Source organism: Haemaphysalis longicornis, unplaced genomic scaffold (assembly GCF_048455015.1).
Source record: "Haemaphysalis longicornis isolate Haplotype H1 unplaced genomic scaffold, Haemaphysalis longicornis Haplotype H1 scaffold_10, whole genome shotgun sequence".
Taxonomy (NCBI): domain Eukaryota; kingdom Metazoa; phylum Arthropoda; class Arachnida; order Ixodida; family Ixodidae; genus Haemaphysalis; species Haemaphysalis longicornis.
In genome coordinates, this window is record NW_027526204.1 from 55,158,125 (window position 1) to 55,177,342 (window position 19,218).

Sequence of the window (19,218 nt, forward strand, 5' to 3'; positions counted from 1 at the left end):
CCAAGACCTTCAGCTCCTCATACGCGAAACGACACTTTTCAGGCTTCAGCGTCAACCCCGATGTGCGAATGGCCTCGAGTACAGACTACAACCTTGCAAGGTGTTAGTCGAAAGTCCGGGCGAATACCACAACGTCGTCGACGTATACGAGGCAAGTGTGCCACTTCAGACCAGCTAGCACAGTGTCCATGACTCTTTGAAACGTTGCTGGCACCGTGCACAGCCCAAAAGGCATCACCTTGAACTCGTATAGGCCGTCCGGGGTTATAAACGCAGTCTTCTCTCGGTCTCTCTCGTCCACTTCAATTTGCCAGTAGCCGGTCTTCAAATCCATCGATGAGAAGTGCTTGGAATGGCAGAGGTGGTCAAGGGCGTCGTCGATTCGTGGCAGGGGATACACGTTCTTTTTGGTGATTTTGTTTAGTCGCCGGTAGTCAACGCAGAACCTTAATGTGCCGTCTTTTTTCTTTACGAGTACGACCGGCGCAGCCCAGGGGCTTTTCGATGGCTGTATAATGTCGTCGCTGAGCATGTCGTCGACTTGAGTCCGGATGGCTTCCTGTTCATGGGAAGAGACGCGGTATGGTGACTGTCGGGTAGGTCGGGCTCCATCTTCAGTTGTAATACGGTGCTTCGCTAGGGTCTGACGTAATTTTGAACTCGACGAAACACACTCGCTGCAACGATGCAGCAAAGCCAATAATTTGTTCCGTTGTTCTTGCGGTAGCGCCGGATTCACGTCGAAGGGGTTCTGAAGCTTGAAGGTGTCATCGGGTGTGCGTTCAAAGTCGGCGACTGCGATCACATCACTTGGTTCTTACGTTTCTTCGAGGAACGCAATTGCATATCCATTGTTTAAATGCTAGTACTCTTCGGTGAAATTAGTGACAAAACGTGAGATTGGCGTTGCTTAAAGTGCGCAATGCCTCTTGCGACGGAGACACCGCGGTCGAGAAGCAACCTTCGATGACTCTCTACGATAACGTCGATGTCGGAAGCAGCATCCTCACAGTAGACGGCGATCATCAAGCTTGCACGGGGTGGCAGGGTGATGTGATCGTCGGCGATCCTGACAGCAGCACGGTGATCGGGGTTTGGCTGCGGCGCCGTAGAGTGATCGGAGGAAAAAGTTATCGACTTGGTCTGCAGATCAATTATTGCGCTGTTGTCCGTCAAAAAGTCCATTCCGAGAATTACATCGCAGGAGCAGCTGGGCGAAATAACGAACTCAGCAGGGTACGTGGTGCCGCCTATGGTGACGTGTGATGTGCACGTTCCACTTGGCATTACGAGATGGCCTCCTGCTGTGCGTATATGCGGACCGTCCCATGTTGTAACTTTCTTCAGCTTCGACGCGAATGAGCCGCTCATTACCGAGTAGTCGGCTCCCGTGTCGATGAGGGCGACTACCTCAAAGCCGTCGATGGACAACTGGACGTCGGACGCCGCTTTCCTGGAGTTTTTGGTGCATCAGGGCGTTGTATCTCGGCTTCTACGTGTTGACGGTCGGGCACCATGCGTCGTCATTCTCGTCATCTTCTCAGCGGCAGGCTCTGTCGTTTCGGGTACGCGTCGCGTCGTGTCGTCGGGTTCGGGAGTCACGTCCGGGTTAGATCGAGTCATTGGGCTGCAGGTATGAGGTTGATGAAACATGGCTTAGAGACTGCAGACTACAATTTGCACTAGTAATGCCGCAATGTTTACAAATCCCTTCAGTGTCCCTTTAATGCCTTGAGCACTTCATGTCATTTTTCGTGCACTTGGGGCATAGGTATTACTCTTGTGCCAGCCAAGAAATGAGTTGTCTTGTTCGAGTCCTGCGGATGATGACTGCTAGGTGGAATGTAATGTGGATGAGTTGCGCACAGGCACTACTTAGTGCCTGTGAGAAACTAATATCAGCAAAACATGTATAGAACATCCAGAGTGGGAGTGTGGTAGCTCCTGAAATCCAACTAGGGCAGAAGGGACTGAAAAGTGCACTAAAGTAATAATATGGGGAAAGAGCTAGCTAGTGCAGTAAATATTTTGAAACTAAAGCGCAATTTTAGACTGGAACGAACGAAGGGAACAAGAAGCACTTGTTTTCCCTTTCCTCTTCCTTGTCTAATTTTGTGCTCTTATTTTCAATTATAAGAAATGTGCGCATGTTTCATCAGTTTGGATGACCATGAAACTGTTTAATCAGTAGCCTGCCAAAGGCATATCTGGTGATCAGTAGTCTACATCATCATCTGTGGGATGTGAAACTGGCACTGGGCGTACAGCTTATCCTTTTATTGTTTCGTGCGTGTAAATTTATCTCTGGTTGTGTTTCTTTGCTTCCAGAAGGCACAACACTGACAGAAGCCGTACTGCGTGCAACATCCTGGACGTGTGACAGCCGTGTTACATAATGTGGGGGGGTGCTGCCTCCAACCGTGTTGTATCTTGCAGCCAAAACACGCAAGCTGCCGTTACTACCAGTGCCAGAGGTACTTCCCCAATTTGATGTCGCTGCCAGTCTGCATTATGGACTGAATTTTTTTTGCAGGTACACAGTACGCTGTGACGTTGATCAGTGCAAGCTGCCAAACCGAAAAGACATTTCCAGGTCAGAGTTCATAGTTTTTCTCCTCATATGAGCGTTTTCTCCTCATATGGACACGGCTGTAAAAAACAAGTTTGTGTTATAGTTTTTTATCCCTTTTCATACTTTTTTTATTGCGGTAGTATGCCCGCTGCCATAAATAGTATGTCTCAAGTATAGGTTAACTCCACTTTCGCGAAGAAACGCAAGGAGGGAGCGATGGGGGGGTCCCCATATTCACCGATGAAGGTCAGGTGGTCTGCCAGGGTGGAGGCCTGTGCCTCAAAAGTGTCGTGTTCTTGCCGCTTCCAATGAAAGGCACGTCCACAGCAAATGTTCTGTGTCCGCATCTTTGGCAGGAGTCATGCAAAAGGGGCAGTTCTGTGGGTCATAGTGGTTTGGTGGCCACTCCAGGTAAGAGCGGGAGAGAGGGCTACACCAACATAAAGTCTTCGCAACAATACCTCCTCCAAATCTGCTAGGGAAGAGAGTCTAATGCCACCGTTCCACCAGTGGGATTACAGTTCGTGTGGCGCAATGACAATCTTTCCTTTGGAGAAACTGTCCTGGGGTGTCTAGTGTCGGTACAGGCAATGGTCATGGGACAAATGCAGTGTGGCAGGCACCATCTGCCGCAGTGTGAGCAGGGAGCGTATTTTGCCGCACCCACGAGAGCCGCAGAGGGCAGTGGTACGTATCCACTGTCATGAATGTCCCTCGAAATTGCTCAGTTGATATTTAATTGACGTAAATCACGTATGGCCGCCGTTCAGTCTATTGTGAAGTAGTACTTCTAAGGGCTCGAGAAGAGCAGGAGTTAGTGCTTGCAAGCCGTCTCGGATGGCCGTAAGCTCGGCCAGCATAGACAGCAGGGTGCGGCGTGTTTCTTAGAAACACGTTTGACAGGACTCTGGGTGGGAAGGACATTGTGGTGTTGTGGTCATCATGTCATCCTTTGCCCCAGCGTCCACAAATGCCTGCACCACTTGGGGTTGAGACTCAACTGCCAGATTTTGTGCAACCGTGAAGAGCGTGTCAGAATGTCCGTTGGATCGATTGTGCACTCACACACTTCATTCATGGCAGTCTGGAACCTATGAACATTTGTTCATTGTGAGGAATATAAATTCCAAGCGTGATGCTGCTATTTTGAGGCTGGAAAACAAGATGTGTTCATAAAGTGCCGAGCGTTCAGCTGTGCAGATGTCGGAACGATTTCAGGGTACTGATTACAGATCCTAAGTGATATTTTTACCTAAAGAACAAAAAACTTCAGGCTTGAAAATCTGCCTTTTTGGTTACAGTTGCCAGGTTACAAAAAAGGCAAGGTTTAATTTATTTAGTTTTAAGATTTGCATAGTTTAGCCTGCTGAATAGAAGACGAATGAATGAATTTATTCTTTCCATTGAAAGGAAAGTCCACTAGCTGGTGTAGTTTGTCTCACCTAAGGGGGACACCGGAATGCCTGCTGGTGTGGAGGGGGATTGAGAGAACAGGCAGGCAGGAAGGGGAGAAGCAAGAGAAGGAAAGGATACATATAAACAGGACTATACGCTAAAAATAAACAAACAAATAAAACACTACTGACACAAACACACAAAAATAACACGGCCACAGCCCAGTTTGCTTAATATGGAGAAAACATAGCCGGGAGGAGTTCCGAGTCGTGCAGCTAAGAACTAAGGGCTTCGTGGACTCCATCCCGCTTTCTGGCACTGCCCGGCAGCCACCCAGTCTCTTCGAAGGGCCGAACCCTTCCTCTGAAGATGGCCAGCAGTTCAACCCTCCTTGACACAAACTGAGGCCACTCATGTACCAAATGCGGCAGGGTCCATACGGTTGCCTGGCAGTGCTGGCACAATGGGCGGTCAATCAGCTCCAGGCAGTGTTTTTGTTCGGGTGTTCACACGCACCCGGCGTGAAGAAGCAGGACAGCCAAGTGTTGCTGACGTAACAGCCATTAGGCCCGCACGGGTGGCGGGGTCTCTCCAGCGGCCAACCACGGGTCTGGGTGCTGGGCCGCACCTGCCACTGGATCAGGAGGCAGTTGTCTTGGCCTAACACCCACTGCAGTCATAGGTGAGCGCCCTGTTCAGCCAGACGTGCCACCTTTGCTCGAAGGCCCGCTTGAAGGGTGAGCACGGGTCACCCTCCCAAATCTGCAGTAGGGCCTTTCGGAAATCGCACAGCAGGGCACAGCGCTTGGGGTTGGCTCCAGCTTCGATGGCAGGTCCAGACCAAGGCCTACGCCCATCAGCTTTGGTGCGGCGGATGATGCGGCCTAGTGCAGCGGGGACTGCCTGGTGGCCTCCGCCAGCACAGTTGCTGCTGTGGCCAAACCCTGCTTGCTGCCCCATAGAGCCGTCTGTGTAGGCTAGGGTGTGGCTTTCCAGGTCACCCCAGATGACGGCCTGGAACAACTGCAGCTGCTCGCAGTGCGACATCCTCCGCTTGCAGCGTAGGCTCGGGATCTCCATGTGCACCTTGGCCACCAAGATAGGCGGCGGCCAAGGGGAGGCTGCGCCCAGGGTGGCCACCACCTGCTCATACAGCGCCCGCATGAGCCCTGTGCAGGAGCGGCGATGTGTGCGCAGCCGTTGCAGCAGGGGGCTGCCCCTTTTGCCCACTGCAGCTGGCTAATGTGGCCCAGGTTGGCTGCTCCACCATCGTTTGGAGCGTCCATGCCACGGCCTCAGCCAGCGTCTTCTCGCACTGATAGTCTCAAGGCAGGCCCAGGCTTATGCGGACGCCCCTGTATTGGCCGCTCTCCAGCTGCGACCAAGTGGGCTTGCGCAGGGTGGCCAGCGTCTGCACGTACATGAGCCCAACGGCCGCAGCATATCACAGCTGCAAAGTCGTTTGCTGCGAGCAGCCGCTGTCCTGGTCAGCCACCATCTTCCACACAGCCATTGTGGCCATCTGTGCCCTGTCTCGGAGCTCCTTGGCAGCCTGGCGGAAGTTGACGCAGTGGTCCAGTGTGAGCCCCAACTGTGCACACTGGTCTTCCAGCTGAGCCCCTCACCGTCGATGTGCCGGCACCTGGCCCCGCGACAGGATGGGCATCTCGGTGCATCAGCACAGCCTGCATCCTGCTGGCCGATAGCTGCAGTCTAACGTTCGCCAGCTTGGCCCACACCACATCTAGGGCTGTCTGGAGCTGCAACATGACTCCTTGGCAGCCTGCCTTAGGTCCCAGTGCCTTGGCGTTTACAAGGCGCTGCCACCTGCATGAGGCAGCGTTCCCGGCACACCCACCTGCTGTCAAGTGCCGAAATGGCACTGTCATTCGCACCTGCACCGTGTGGGCTGTGGGGAACACCTTGACGGAGCCCCTCAGCTCGCCTGAAGTGCCGGACTCCTCCAGCACCCCCGACGTCTAGCAGCACCAGGGGAGCCACGTGCCTGGTAGCCTGGGCGTGCTCCAGCACTGCCATTACATCAGCAATGGAGTCCGTCGCAGCCTGGTGCTGCTAGAATCCTGTGATCTGCTCCGGTATGAACTCCTCTTCTTCCGTGATGGCCTCCATCCTGCACAGTGGTGCCCACTTCAGCAGCTTGCAGTCGCAAGAGGTGAGGGCCACAGGGCAGGAGGCCACGATGGCCCTGAAACCCCTGCCTGGCTTGAGGAGGGCCCACAGAATGGCCAGCTTTCGGTCGGGCGGCAGCTGCCCTGTCTCCCAAATGCGGTTATAGGCTGCCAGCAGCTTCACGAACCCCAACTTGTCTGGTTGCAAACCATCTGGTATGTGAGGCTGTTGGCCGTTGGCGCCATCTTTCGCTAGCAGGTGCACATTGCACCATGTAGTTCAGCCTCTATGATGGCAGCATCGTTGAGTGGATGGTATCCCTCAGACTCCTCTCCCAGACATAACTGCAGTGTGGGTCGGCCTTCGAGCTAATGCACACCTCGGGCCACTGCTGAGGCCATTGGTGTGCCATCAGCAGACCGCTTCACACGGTGGTACGCCATCCAGTCAGTCCAGGCTCCCAAGCGCTGTGCCTTCCTTCCCGTCGGGTTCCACTGGGCTCGCTGCTACTGCAGCTTCAGGTGCGGCGGGGCGGCACCCTTGGCGATGGAGCACTTTCGCCTGGGTTTCCTGGCACTGCGAAGCAGGCCGTAAACCCTGTGAACCTCCTCAGCAAAGCAGCGCTAGAAGTGGTCTCAGTGGGTGACGGGGACGTGGTGCACTGTGAGTCGGCTGTCCGGCTTCCAGCTGATGCAGTGTGTAGCAAGTTGTGGTCAGAGCCTCACGTACTGGACTCCCGCATCCAAGTTCCAAGTGGCGTCAACACTGGCTGACGCCAGGCTGAGGTCTATGACTGTGGTAGTGCTGTTGCCTTGCCTAAAGGTACTCACTGGTGTTCAGCGCAGTCAGGTTGAGGTGCAGCATGACCCACAGGTGTTCTCCACGTGCATCCATCCGACCATCCCCCCACATAGTGTGGTGTGCGTTGAAGTCACCACAAAGCAGATCCCGGGCAGCACAGAGGGATACCTGCCGATTCAGGAGTTTCGAGTGCCAGGGTCGGCAGGGTGCACGTACGCACTGCACACAGTCACGTCACCACCAGATCACGTCACCACCAAGTCACAGCTACTTGGGCTTAGATCATGATACATTCTTCAAACTAACAAACTAAATGCACATTCTTCCAGGCACAAACATGTCGTGGCTTTGTTTCAGCTAAGTGAACAGATTGCGCCAACCCGCTGGTGCCCGGCTGACTGATTCTGTCAGAGGGTCGGTGGGCCATGTAGTTGTGCAGTAAGGCCAAGCGATCTTGCTTTAAAGGTACAGACAACCGATTTTTGTCGAGTATATGTTCACTGTCTCAAATGAAAGGGCATCACTTCAAACACTTTAATCCGAAACGGTTTTGCTGACAGCTCCCTAGAACTTTTTAAATCGAAATTTTTAGATCTACGAGCCGTATGTGTCCTCTCGAAAAATGATGGTGGCAACCATGACACCCAGTAGCGCGGCAACATACTTTTGTCTGTATGCGAAATGAAAACAATATTTAAAAACTAGTCCCCAGCTAAAAAAAGTGTGAATCGCAGGCTTTCGTATTCCTTTGTGTATTTTTAAATTCAACAGTCAATTTTGCATGAATGCGCCATTTGTGGAGACACGACAAGTAGCATCTGTCTTTAGGTTGTGGCAGGTCCTAAGTTCGATTCTCCCCGGGCGCGACTTTTTTTTTTGCGGCCGTTGGCGTATTTGGAAACTGAAATCAGGTATTTTGGCAGAACAAATGCCCCTCACTCAGGCAGAATCGCCAAAGCTGCTTCACTGGGTCTGTTTACTGAACACTGCCGTTGATTCTGGGCATGGAGGCTCAGTTAGCCACACTGAGAGCAACCCAGCGACGGCAGGCGGCGTGTTGTAAAAATTTTCAAAATAATGTTTTAAAATAGATACGGAATTTAAACTTAAACGAATACTTGTGTTAAGAGGTTGTCAATACGTAAATAACCGTTTCAGCAGTTACAGTAGCTGCTAGGTTTGCAGGTCGTGGGACAGGGACACATATTGTAGTGTCAAGTTTTGACACTACGAACTGCTACCCTTACGATTTCAAGAAGTTTGCTGCCAAATTAAAATTACTTCCGCCAATTTGTTTATGAATTGCTTGTGGTTACCGGGCTATATAAAATGCTGGCTTTCATGTGAACTAAAGAACACATACGCGACAAAAATCGGTTGTCTGTCCCTTTAACATTATATGAAACATCATAGAAAATCGGCAAGGAAGATGCAGAGAGAAGGACATCTTCAGATTGATTTTCATGCTGAATAAAGTCGCGTAAATGCAACGAGAGTGGTAAAAACACGGCCTATATCCTCCAGACTACAATATGCGCTAGTAATCCCGCAATATTTACGAATCACTTCAGTGGCCCTTTAAAGTCGGGCCTGTGCAGTGCTCTACTTAAAGCTAGGTGCTTGCAGTGAAATTGAGCAGTCAGAAAGAAGCGAGATGTTTTACTGAAGTCTGTGTGAACATTGTACGTCAGTCATTGTCTTTAGCTGCTCTGGGCATTCATTTTTTTCAGTTCGAAAATTGGACAGAGCTCAAGCTTGTGTCTTGGAGCAGTTCTCTGCTTCAGGAGATGATGCTGACATTGCAGTAGAAGGTGGTCTTCGCACCTGCTGCTGCCGCCCATGTTCTGGCAACACAGGGTAGGTTGCAATGCTTGCAGTGTGATTTGTGGAACAAACTGTTTTTATAGCTCAGGCTTAAAACAGGCATTCATTTTGCTGACTGTAGATGTGTTGCTGCAGGACACTGACAAGACAAAGAGAAAACACATTTATTGAGTGTTTCTTAGGTCAGAGGATATTCATGGCTGCAGGCGTAAACTGGGCAGCAATGTCGGTTGGTCGGGTGACCATCGTGGTTTGCACACTTGTGTCCGGGCTATGCATTGCTACCTCCCACTGCTCATCGGATGTGAATGGTGAAAGTTATTCTCAGGGCAGGCCCATATTATATGAGATAGATTAGTTGGGGCGCCGCATAGGAGGCAATCAGCGGTGGGTATACTGATGGCTGAATGTGTTAGCCTTGGAAGGTTTGGTAAGGCTATACTTATTAGGAGGGGTCAGACATGCGCTTGCTTGCTGTTTAGGTTTTTGACCGCCAGAGCGTAGACCTGCAAAAGAGCTAGTATTGCGTGATTTCATTGTAAAACACTAATCTGTCCCTTGGAGATCTGGCTTCATGGTTTTGGTGTAGACTAGTTCACACCAGGATGATGAGGCTGGGGCACTTGTGAGCTGCCTCGTTTTTGTTGACAGAGTACAGACCAGTTCGACGGGGGACAGAGGGAGGTTTCGGTTCAAGAATTTGGGTGCTGCTTTGGAGATTAAGCCGGCACCGAAATTTTGTATAGTTTTCGAATCTGAGATGACTGGTTGGGTTGGATTGCACTGAAAGTGCTATGGCCATGATGCTGGGCTTGCTTTCAAATTTTGTCTAGAGGGCTCAAGTTCTTTTTTCCTTTTGCTGTGCGTGATGTCTGGGATGAACGGTTCATGAAATTGGCCTAATGCTTAGGTTTGCGTGTGTGTCGGGCTGTGTTGGGGGTTTGCCAGTTTGTTGAAGAGGTTGTTTGATTCCCAAGTTATGCAGGATGTGTAATCCCATGGGGATTTTCGATAATCGCCATATTGATTTACAAGTAACATTTGACAAGTTCTTCGACTTCATTGTAAACTCCTAGTCACTCGAGTGTGGCTGTGGAGGTGCACGGGGGCAGGTGCAGTGGGGATTTATATTATTTCCTTATTAACTGGTTCACTTTGTTTAGTTTTACAGTGCTTGGGTGTAGATAGGGTAAAAAATAGTTTATTCTGCTCATATCAAATGTTTGTACCAGCCTGATGCCCTCCTCTTACTTTAAACTTGTGCATCGGTTTGAAATCCACTGAATTCGACCGATTGTTTGGTTTATATGTCTTTAGATTGTCCTGAGAAATTTAGTGTATGCCCTGGTCTGAATTTTGAGGCCTAAGATTTTTAGTGATGAGACCCTGAAATCATATTTTTGAAGATGTGTAATTTAATGTTGGCGAGTGGCTGTTTCCTTCGTTTTGTAAGGATTAGAAAGCTTCCAGACTCATTGGCTAAACACGATAATCTGGCCTTTTCTGCTACTATTGCCACCTGTGAAACCTTTATTATACGGGCTGCGCAATATATCACGGAAAAAAAGAACCAAAGAAAGGAACATTAAACGCACCAAGTAGAAAATATGAAGCTATACAAGTGACAGAGAACATTATAAGCACTGGAACCAGTCACACTCGTTGGAAACAAAGCGTGAATAGTCAAACAGTATCTTGTTTGCCAAATGATCGCACAAGTGTCCCCTGTGATGCTCATTGGGTATGAAGCGTGTATTTTTTCCTTTTGGTGGCCTTTGCAAGGTAGGGTACGCACTGGAATTTGCAGTAAAAGATGGCGAGGTTACTATTGCCCGTACCAGTTTTCAGGGACTTAATGATGTCACGACTCATCATTTACGCAGTGCCCGATCTGATGTAAATCACTCTACCCGTGAGCAGAATGTCGGACATGGCACCACACTTCCATGGAATGAGGAGTTTGTTTTATTTTTGTAAGCAAGTGGTGTCTGTCAGCTCTTTCGAGTTCATGTGTCAGCTAAGAGCAATGAGTCTGGTTCACACAAAAACACATCAATGCCAGCACATTCTGCCACCTTCCCAAGCCAGTGGGAAATACTTAAATGTTTCCTGCGAATTAACATGTTCACTGCCTTGTGGGTCACTGGTGGGTCACCGCCTGGGTTCCAACACGGCAGTAAAGTTACGAGCATGAATCTGCTTGCAGATGTGATATCTTCATCAGACTATCAGAACTGCTATATGTTTTAGTTTTTGTTGTGTTTTGTGCATGAGTTAAACATGTTCTTTTGTGAAACTTGTGATTAAATATTTTTAGTTGACTATGTAGTAAAAGGGGCCCAGAAAAACCTTTTGTAGAAGTTACAAAAGACCTGTATTATCACGTAGCACCAATAAAGCGATACAATGCGGTTGGAATTATTGATCTACATTCAGTATCAGCTGCGCGAGAAGCAATTAAGTTCACCTCTGCCCCCTCGCCGATCGATTCCTCCTCCCTCTCTGCTTCTTTCAAAGCAGCTGAAAACACTGGGAATAGCCATGTGACTCGCGACGCTCGACTGCCCTTCTGCGCTAGCTACATTACTGCGCCTAGGCATGTGTCAATCGCTGTGGACCCGCCTTTGCCTTGGGATCGTGCAGGAAGGAGGAAGAGCAGCCGGAAGCCAATGGCAGTGACGTCGGCAGCCGAACTCACCGGCGAGTGGGCGAATCAGGAGGGCGGCTCGCAGTTGCATCAGCCGTGATCGCCGTTGCGTCAGCAGCGATCGGCTCGCTGCGGCGTCACACTCATCGGCTGAGAAAGGCTGTCTTCAAAAATTGTTTAATAATTATCCGTACAACGTATGGGGCTCACACGTGGCTCAAAAATCCCCCCTTATGGGTTCTACCACCTGAATGCATTTGATTGCTACCTTCACAAAGCTTTTCAAGGTCCCTTTAAGAATATTTCAATTATTTAAAAAGAGTACTTAGCATTTGTTAGGCATGGTTGTGATGGCCTAATTAGGGCTTAGTCTGAAAATGTGAATAATAGATGTGGAATGTGATTAGGACCTACCGCCGGGCTTTTTTTAGCGCTTCAGTCACTCTGTGTGTTGGGACATGAGGTGCTCTGTTAATATTGTGGCACCTTGGCCATACCGGGCTGTATCCAGTGGTAATCTGTGCCTGAATTTTTTCTAATGTTATGCATATTTTGGTATGGTTTGGTCATCGAGTTGGCATATATGCAGTCTTTATTCTTGAACAGTTTGTTCCAATACTGTGTCTCATTTTTTCCACTTAGGAATTTTTGCTCTGACGGCAAGAAAATCCTGTTTGGAGGGAAGCTGTATTCCTGCCTTTCATGTGAACAACTCAACCACCAGACCACTCATAGCGAAGGGTGTGCCACTACGACGCTTCACATCTGCACTATTTGCAAAAAAGCCTTCAGTGGAAACCGCGGCTTCAGCTCACATATGAGAATGCACTCAAGCAATGAGCTCCACGGGTGTCGCACCAGTAATGGGCAATTTACACACACAACTACCCTGGTTATTCATGAAAGTGCCAACTCTGGTGAGAGTTCCCACACGTGTAGCATCTGTCGAAAGGTCTTTGCTCAAAAAGCTAGCCTGGTGGCTCATGAAAGATTGCACTGTGGCAATAAAAAGCCGTATGTGTGTGATATGTGTCGGAAGAGCTTTAAGTTTAGAGGTAACCTCGTTAAACATGAAAGACTGCACTCTCGTGAGATGTCCTATGTGTGCAGCATCTGTTATAAAGGTTTCCCTTTAAGTGGCCAACTAGCTCGTCATGAAAAGTCACACTCTGCTGACAGGCGCTATGTGTGCAGTATTTGTAATAAGAGGTTCGCTAGGAGATCCGATCTGGCTGTTCACAACAGATTGCACTCTGGCGAAAGGCCTTACGTGTGTAGCATCTGTAAAAAGGGCTTTACAACTAGAGGGATATTGACTCGTCATGAAATCCTGCACTCTAGTGGAGGGCCTTATGTGTGTAATATTTGTCAAAAAAGTTTTCAGGAAAAATGCGAACTGGCTGATCATGAAAGCCGCCACTCTGGTGAGAGACGCTATGTATGTAGCATCTGTCAGAAGAGTTTTTCTCAAAGAAACAGCCTGGTTGTTCATGAAAGAGTGCATTCTGGTGAGAGGCCCTATGTATGTAGCATCTGTCATCAGAGTTTTTCTCGAAGAAACAGCCTGGCCAGGCATAAAAGAGTGCACTCTGTGGAAAGGCCTTATGTTTGTGGCATTTGTCAGAAGGGTTTTAATGATAAACGTGGCTTGAGCAGACATCAAAGAGTGCACTCGGGTGCCTTGCATGTGTAGCTTCTATCCGAATACTTTTTCTTAAAGGGCCTACCTGGAAACGCATGAAGTATTGCATTCTGCCAAGATGCCCTATCATTGTAGCATCTGCCAGAACAGCTTTGCCTGCGAGCAGTCACTTGCAGAACACGAGAAAATGCATACCAGCAAAACGCCCACCTAATAACAGGTAGAAAAGAAACATTGGTAAGTCACATTGACAGTGCAGCAACGAAAAGGTTACTCAGAAATTTGCACTGGCATACATATTTCACTGATAGATGCCAAGGGGTTGTATGCATTGGAGAAGCTTTCTTCACAAGCATATTTTGGCCATGCATGTGGTGGGACAATAACAAGGGGCTTCAGTTCTAAAGTGTCCCCTGGAAGGGCTTTTTGACTCTGATATTTACTGAATTAGTGTTATCAGTTTAAACGGTTATGCGACAAAAAATTGGCTTAGCAACCACATTCACAAACTTTAAAGAGCCCCTCTAAGCAGAACCTGGGGAAAAAACGAACACTTAAAATCGAATGTTGCTATTCTTGAAATGGTAAAAGCTGCCTGTACTTTATGCTTTCACAAAAGTTTTGTTAATGGAAACCTAAAAGCCATGAAAAATTGTATAGTGGTGAAAAGTGTAATTTGTACAACCAAGAAGAGATTTCCAAAAGATACCCGGTTCCACGATGTTAACTGCAGTGATGATTCATTCAGTGTTGTGTCTCTGTGATGCACTTAAAGGTGCTGTGCTGTGGGGTTTTCACTTTACACTGCGCATATTCTTGATCAACCTCACTGCAAAAAGGAGTAAGATCACTTAATGTGTTGAAAAAAAAAGTACTTTAGATTTTTCGATATGACTCTTGCCCATCTACCGTTCTGACTTTTTTCTCATTTTTTGTACTATTTCTTTGTAGGATTAACACCGCATGTTCTTTCCAAGCTTGTATCTTTTGACAATTTTTACCTTTTCCCCATGATTTCTGTGCCGTCTGATTGTATCTGAGTCATGTGTTCTAATTCTTGTTTTCTTTCTTTTTGTTGACCTGCATTTTGGGGCATAATGCTATTTTATCTATGATCTATGGGAAATCTGTGGGAGAGGCCTTTGCCCTGCAGTGGGCGTGGATTGGCTGATGATGACGGTGACTTTTCTTCTTTCACTTACCTGGCACCCGTGCTAGCGTATCTACGTCATTTTTCTAAGATGTAGCTTGTTTGTATCTTGCTTCGTTACAATATTTTTAAAGTGAGACTTTTTTTCACCCGCTCATATGCTGCTGTACGGGTTTTTGGGCTGGTCAGTTTGGCTTCGAGCAACTTCTTTCCCAGTTTTGTTTAAAGTTTCATGTATTAGTCATGGGAAATAAAGTTGCTTCGTATGATTTGTGTCAATCTAAGCGGCGTTGACATGCTAATGTGAAGAAAGTGTCCGATATTTTTTTAGTGCGACCACAAAAAGTACATCAGGGCGTCTTGCTGCATCATGACTACTAAAATAATTATATATTCTATAGCCAAGGTCGACGCAGGGTTTGTTGAAGGAACGAACGTTTATTGGGGTGAAATTGTGCTCCTCAAATACCCAAAGAAAATTCCGTAGCAGTGACGAAGGAATCAACATAATGGTGTGCGCGGGCGTGTCGACAAATCGACTACCGCAGCGTCTGCCCTATGAGCATCTTTCGGTGAAATTGTTGCTCGGACTGTCAAATTACATCGAGAACATTGATGATCAAAGAAGATTATTCTAGGCTAGTGATGTCAGGGTGAAACACTCTCCCTGTTAAATAACATAGCCTGTGTAACATTAAAAAAAAACGAAGGGATGAACACTCCTCTTGAAACGCAGATAGCACAGCAGGGTGCTGCTGTTAGGTAGAAACGGAAGTAAACAAACGTGACTTGCAGCATTACCCCCCCTAAGTGCATCGAGCCGATGCTACAATAAAATGGCAGTGCAAAAAAAGAAAGTCCATTATCTTGCATAGTCAGCCTTGACGCGAACTATGCGGATGACTTTGGGCCATGGGCATCATGGCAATGTGCCAGAGGCACCTGTAAATAAGTTAGCGATCGCATTGTTAAATTCGGTACGGCCCGAAATGCTCCCGCAGAAGTGGAACTGCTTTTCCAATTGCTTCAAGCTGCTCCCAAAAGGTCATCCTGCTCCGTGCAGCTCCAAAACCGTGTTGCTCCATGTCTGCTCCAAACAGTCGCAGGGTAATGGTGGTTTCTCCTGGAAATAAAAACTAAATTGAATGTATTACTCCCATTTTTTATGTTGCAACTTCTGCTATCTTTCCACCAATGTTCGCTGACTTGCAGATCGCAAAACACTTCCAGTGCGGCAGAAAAGAAAGTTTCTTGTATAGAGTATGACGGATTGCTCGCTTATTTCGAGGACATTCTAGTCCAGGAGTTGAATACACCGGAGTCTTTTTCACAATCCAAATTGACTATCCAGCAATTTCAGAACAGTGCTGCCAAGCTTGATTTGCTTCTGAGATACTGTTGTGACAACAGAGTTGTTGAAGATTTGCGATCATTCCACCTGGGATCAGCAAGAGCAGATGTTATCGTCTATGCTGTGAAGGAAGCAGTCCAATACCCTCTAAGAGACAACCTGTTGTGTTTTTACAGTGACTGGCCTGATGTAATGAAGAACCTAGATATACAGCTGGAAAAACGTCAGCCCTGTCCTTGTCGATATTGGGAAGTGTTCGTTGCACTAAGTGCACAATGCCTTTGGGCATGGTCTAGCTGAATTGAGCAGGGACGTAGAAGCGGCACTTGTTGGTACTCATTGCTTCTTCAGAAACCTGCAGCCATTCTTGGTCGCGGGTCCGATTCCTGGCCGCGGCGGCCGCTTCTCTGATGGAAGCAAAAAAGCCCGTGTGTACGAGATTTCGGTGCACGTTAAAGATCCCCAAGTGGTCTAGATTAAACCCGAGCCCTCCACTACGGCGCGCTTCATCGCCTGCATTGCATCGGCGCGTTAAACCCTACAATCAATCTGCAGCCATTCTTGAGGCTCTTGATCATGTCACCGGAGTCACCTTTCAAAACGGGGCTATGTTTTACTCTGAGGCTGCCTTACAAGGCTAATGCGGAGCCCTTCGCTACGGCCCCCTCCACCAACTGGTGATGGAGACTAGAGAAAAAATTACACCATTTTCCTGTAGGGGAACCCTGAGTAGTATGTGAGGCACGGGCATGGGGTCGATTCAAGGGCCCATTAGTTTTCTTTTCGTCGTTTCCGTGAGGTTGAAGTACGTAGCTACCGTTATATTTACCGTTTGGTTTCCATGCTAACTACCGCACTTTTTTTTTCACTTACCGGAACTACGAAATGGGAAATTGCGTTGACGCCATGGCTGTTTCGCATATTACTCAGGGTTCCCCTCCAGGAAGATGGTGTAATTTCGTTGGAGGGGAGTGGAGGGTGTTAGAGTGGAGAGGCATTAAAGAGAGAGAGAGACGTACGTGGTATGCAGTCTTTATGCATTATCATCATCATGTTCAACGTAGGTGACGTCGAGCTGTGGTTGGCGTTCCGCTTTGAATATGACTGCCTTATGGTCTGTGAAATGTAAAGTCAAGGGCTGTTGTGGATGAACCCTAAATTGCTGAAGATGAGGTCGATGCACGTTCTCTGGATGGTTGTGGGCTGCTTGTAATCACGGCTTGCCGACGACGATCAAACGTCGAAGGCGTCTGAAGCGTGCTCGCATCGTGCCAGGAAGACACCGGCAACACTGGCGCTCCAGGAGCCCTTAAAGGTGAAGCGTGCTCATCTCGTGCCGGCCCAGGAAGATACCGGGAACACTGTCGTTCCAGGGGCCATAGAAGGGCAAGACGCCACCAGGCGTTCAGCAAGCCGAGCGTGCACAGTGCGGGTGTGGACGGCGCAACAACGGCAACGACAAGGGAGGGACATAGCCCCGACCATGAGATGCTTCGCATCTAAAATTCTATCAAGCCATCACAGACGGCCAGACATAATATTCCATTTGCTTCCAGGTCACTGCAAAGTCATCGGTAAAGTGTTGGCGGATGAAGCTGCATGTACAGGCCATGATGGCGAACGCGCCATCTGGCTTCTGTCAAGGACTGATGCCGCGAGGATGCTTCGCGTCTTTGCACGTACGATTACCACGTAGCAATGGAACACACCGGATTTTTCGAATCCCCGTTTGTAGGTTCCCGATCCCCTTCTTCAGTGCTGTCTTCCGTATGGGATGCCTCTACTCCAGTTGACTTTACTTTCTAGACTGTGGTTCGGAATGGCCTTCATGAAATCCTATTTCTTCCTCATCGGAATGGCCAGCAGCGCCCACTGTGATGCGGGTATGGCAGAAATGACTATAGACCATGTGCTGTGCTGTTGTCCCGAATATTCGCCGGAGAGAAACGTTCTTGCAACCATGCTGAACCAATTGGACAATCGACCATTTACAGTAAAGACTATCCTTGGTCATCGGCCTCTTCCATCAACTTCACAGAAGGCGACGAAGGCTTTTCTACATTTCCTGAGAGAAATGAATTTGCATGAACGACTGTCGTGCCTAAAATGGGACTAGAGTGCATGCCTTCCCACTCCTATCTTTTCATCTTCTCCCGCCCTTTCTTTTATACACTAAACACTACTCCCCAGCAAACCAGGCTCATCACCTGGTTAACCTCGCAGCCTCCCCGCCCTTTCTTCCTCCTCCTGCATCAGAGAAAGCATCTGAAAGCCAGCCAGAGTGCGCTCAACGTACCTGAGAATGGTTCATTCGACGCATGAGCTCGCATTGGGTGACACTTGACACAGCTCTTGACCGGCTGATTCAACAGCTGCCAGCAGTAAAAGTGCTGTGTCGTTGAAATGCTCGTTGTGGTGGGCTATATAACTACCTGATTATGTCTGTCACAGATGATTTTCTGTCTAAGGTACTTCTCTTGCGCAACTGTACTGATCTGTTCATCGGGTATTTGACCCTGTTCCAAAACACAGAGCCACTGCTACACATCCTCTTTTCTGAGATGGATGTTTTGATGAAGTAGGTCCTTCGACGTTTTTATGTGCCTAGAAGTCTACCAGGAAAGCTCCGGAGAAGTTGAAATTGATCTTACCATCCAACTGGAAGGAGCACGTTGACATGGGCGCAGATACCGAAGCTGCCCTCGCTGACTGGGCATAAACAGTTGCGAGTTGGAGCAAGGCGCTTTTATATAAAGGCCGCTGGATACTTGCTGTGCAGGCTTCCACTTCGAACGTCTGTGCTCAGGGACCTCAGCTGCATAAGCAAGCCTTTTCAGTGTGAAAGATTCTGCTGTATCCATGAGGAACTTGGCTAAAAGCTTCCTAAATAATTTCACCTCAACAGGTGTCTGTTTTAATGAATGAATTCAGCCTTGTTGCTACAGAAAACATTTAACTATTGGGGAGGAGATTTTGAAGTGGCGCCCCTCGTGGCGCCAAAGAGAAACTCAATAGCGGGGAAACAAAACAGACGACACAGGCTTTTTCACATTGCCGAAGACGTACCCTATATTTCTGGAGAACGATATTTAGCTATTTATCCAATTCTAGGGAGCACTTTTGAGTATATGTTGATCTGAAAGAATTACTCCAACTGTACACATTTCCCGAAAAGATTTTGGTCGCTGTTTTACGGCGTTTTGTCTGAACTAAAACCCCACTTACCTAACATTCAGCCGTCCCTCTACGAGAGCTGCTGCACTCAGTCATTCTTACCATGGCTATGTGAATCGTACAACTGTTGCACAAGAACACCCAAGAAGCAGAAATTGCCAAGACCAAGCATGGCAATTCATCAGTGGCCAATGTGTCCGAGCTTGGCAATACGTCGGCCGCCATCATCCGCTGGTGCTTGGGAAAGGTGACAAGCCAACAATTGGCCAAGCTCTGGAAGGCCAAAATTGGACAACACTTGGCAAAGAATGTTGCCATGATAATGCCTATACCTGGACACCATGCTATTTTCATGCACCTTTTTTGTGTTCTGGCCAATCATTGTCCAATGTGTATTTTATGACTTACCTTGAGGCCGTTTTTTTTTAGGTTTTAAGCATGCCACAATAAAGGAAACAGTTTAATACATGCAGTATTGCACGCATTAAACTATTTCCCTAACCATGGCATCCATGAGAAGAGAAAATAAGGT

At 48.2% G+C, this 19,218-nt stretch overlaps 1 protein-coding gene across 2 annotated transcripts in view; it reads left to right on the plus strand.

Annotated features, from left to right (window-relative positions):
• Positions 1-14,454, plus strand: part of LOC144158534 (uncharacterized) — a 29,888-nt gene extending 15,434 nt beyond the window's left edge. The window contains exons 2-5 of one of the 2 annotated variants that reach the window (XM_077689454.1): positions 2,332-2,474; positions 2,534-2,593; positions 8,629-8,755; positions 12,012-14,454. In XM_077689454.1, the coding sequence (XP_077545580.1) occupies positions 2,396-2,474; positions 2,534-2,593; positions 8,629-8,755; positions 12,012-13,062 (1,317 nt within the window). In that variant the 5' untranslated portion in view covers positions 2,332-2,395 and the 3' untranslated portion in view covers positions 13,063-14,454. Of the gene's footprint in view, positions 1-2,328; positions 2,475-2,533; positions 2,594-8,628; positions 8,756-12,011 lie in introns of both variants that reach the window. The other variant, XM_077689453.1, reaches the window with a different exon arrangement.
• The last annotated feature ends 4,764 nt before the right edge of the window (positions 14,455-19,218 follow it).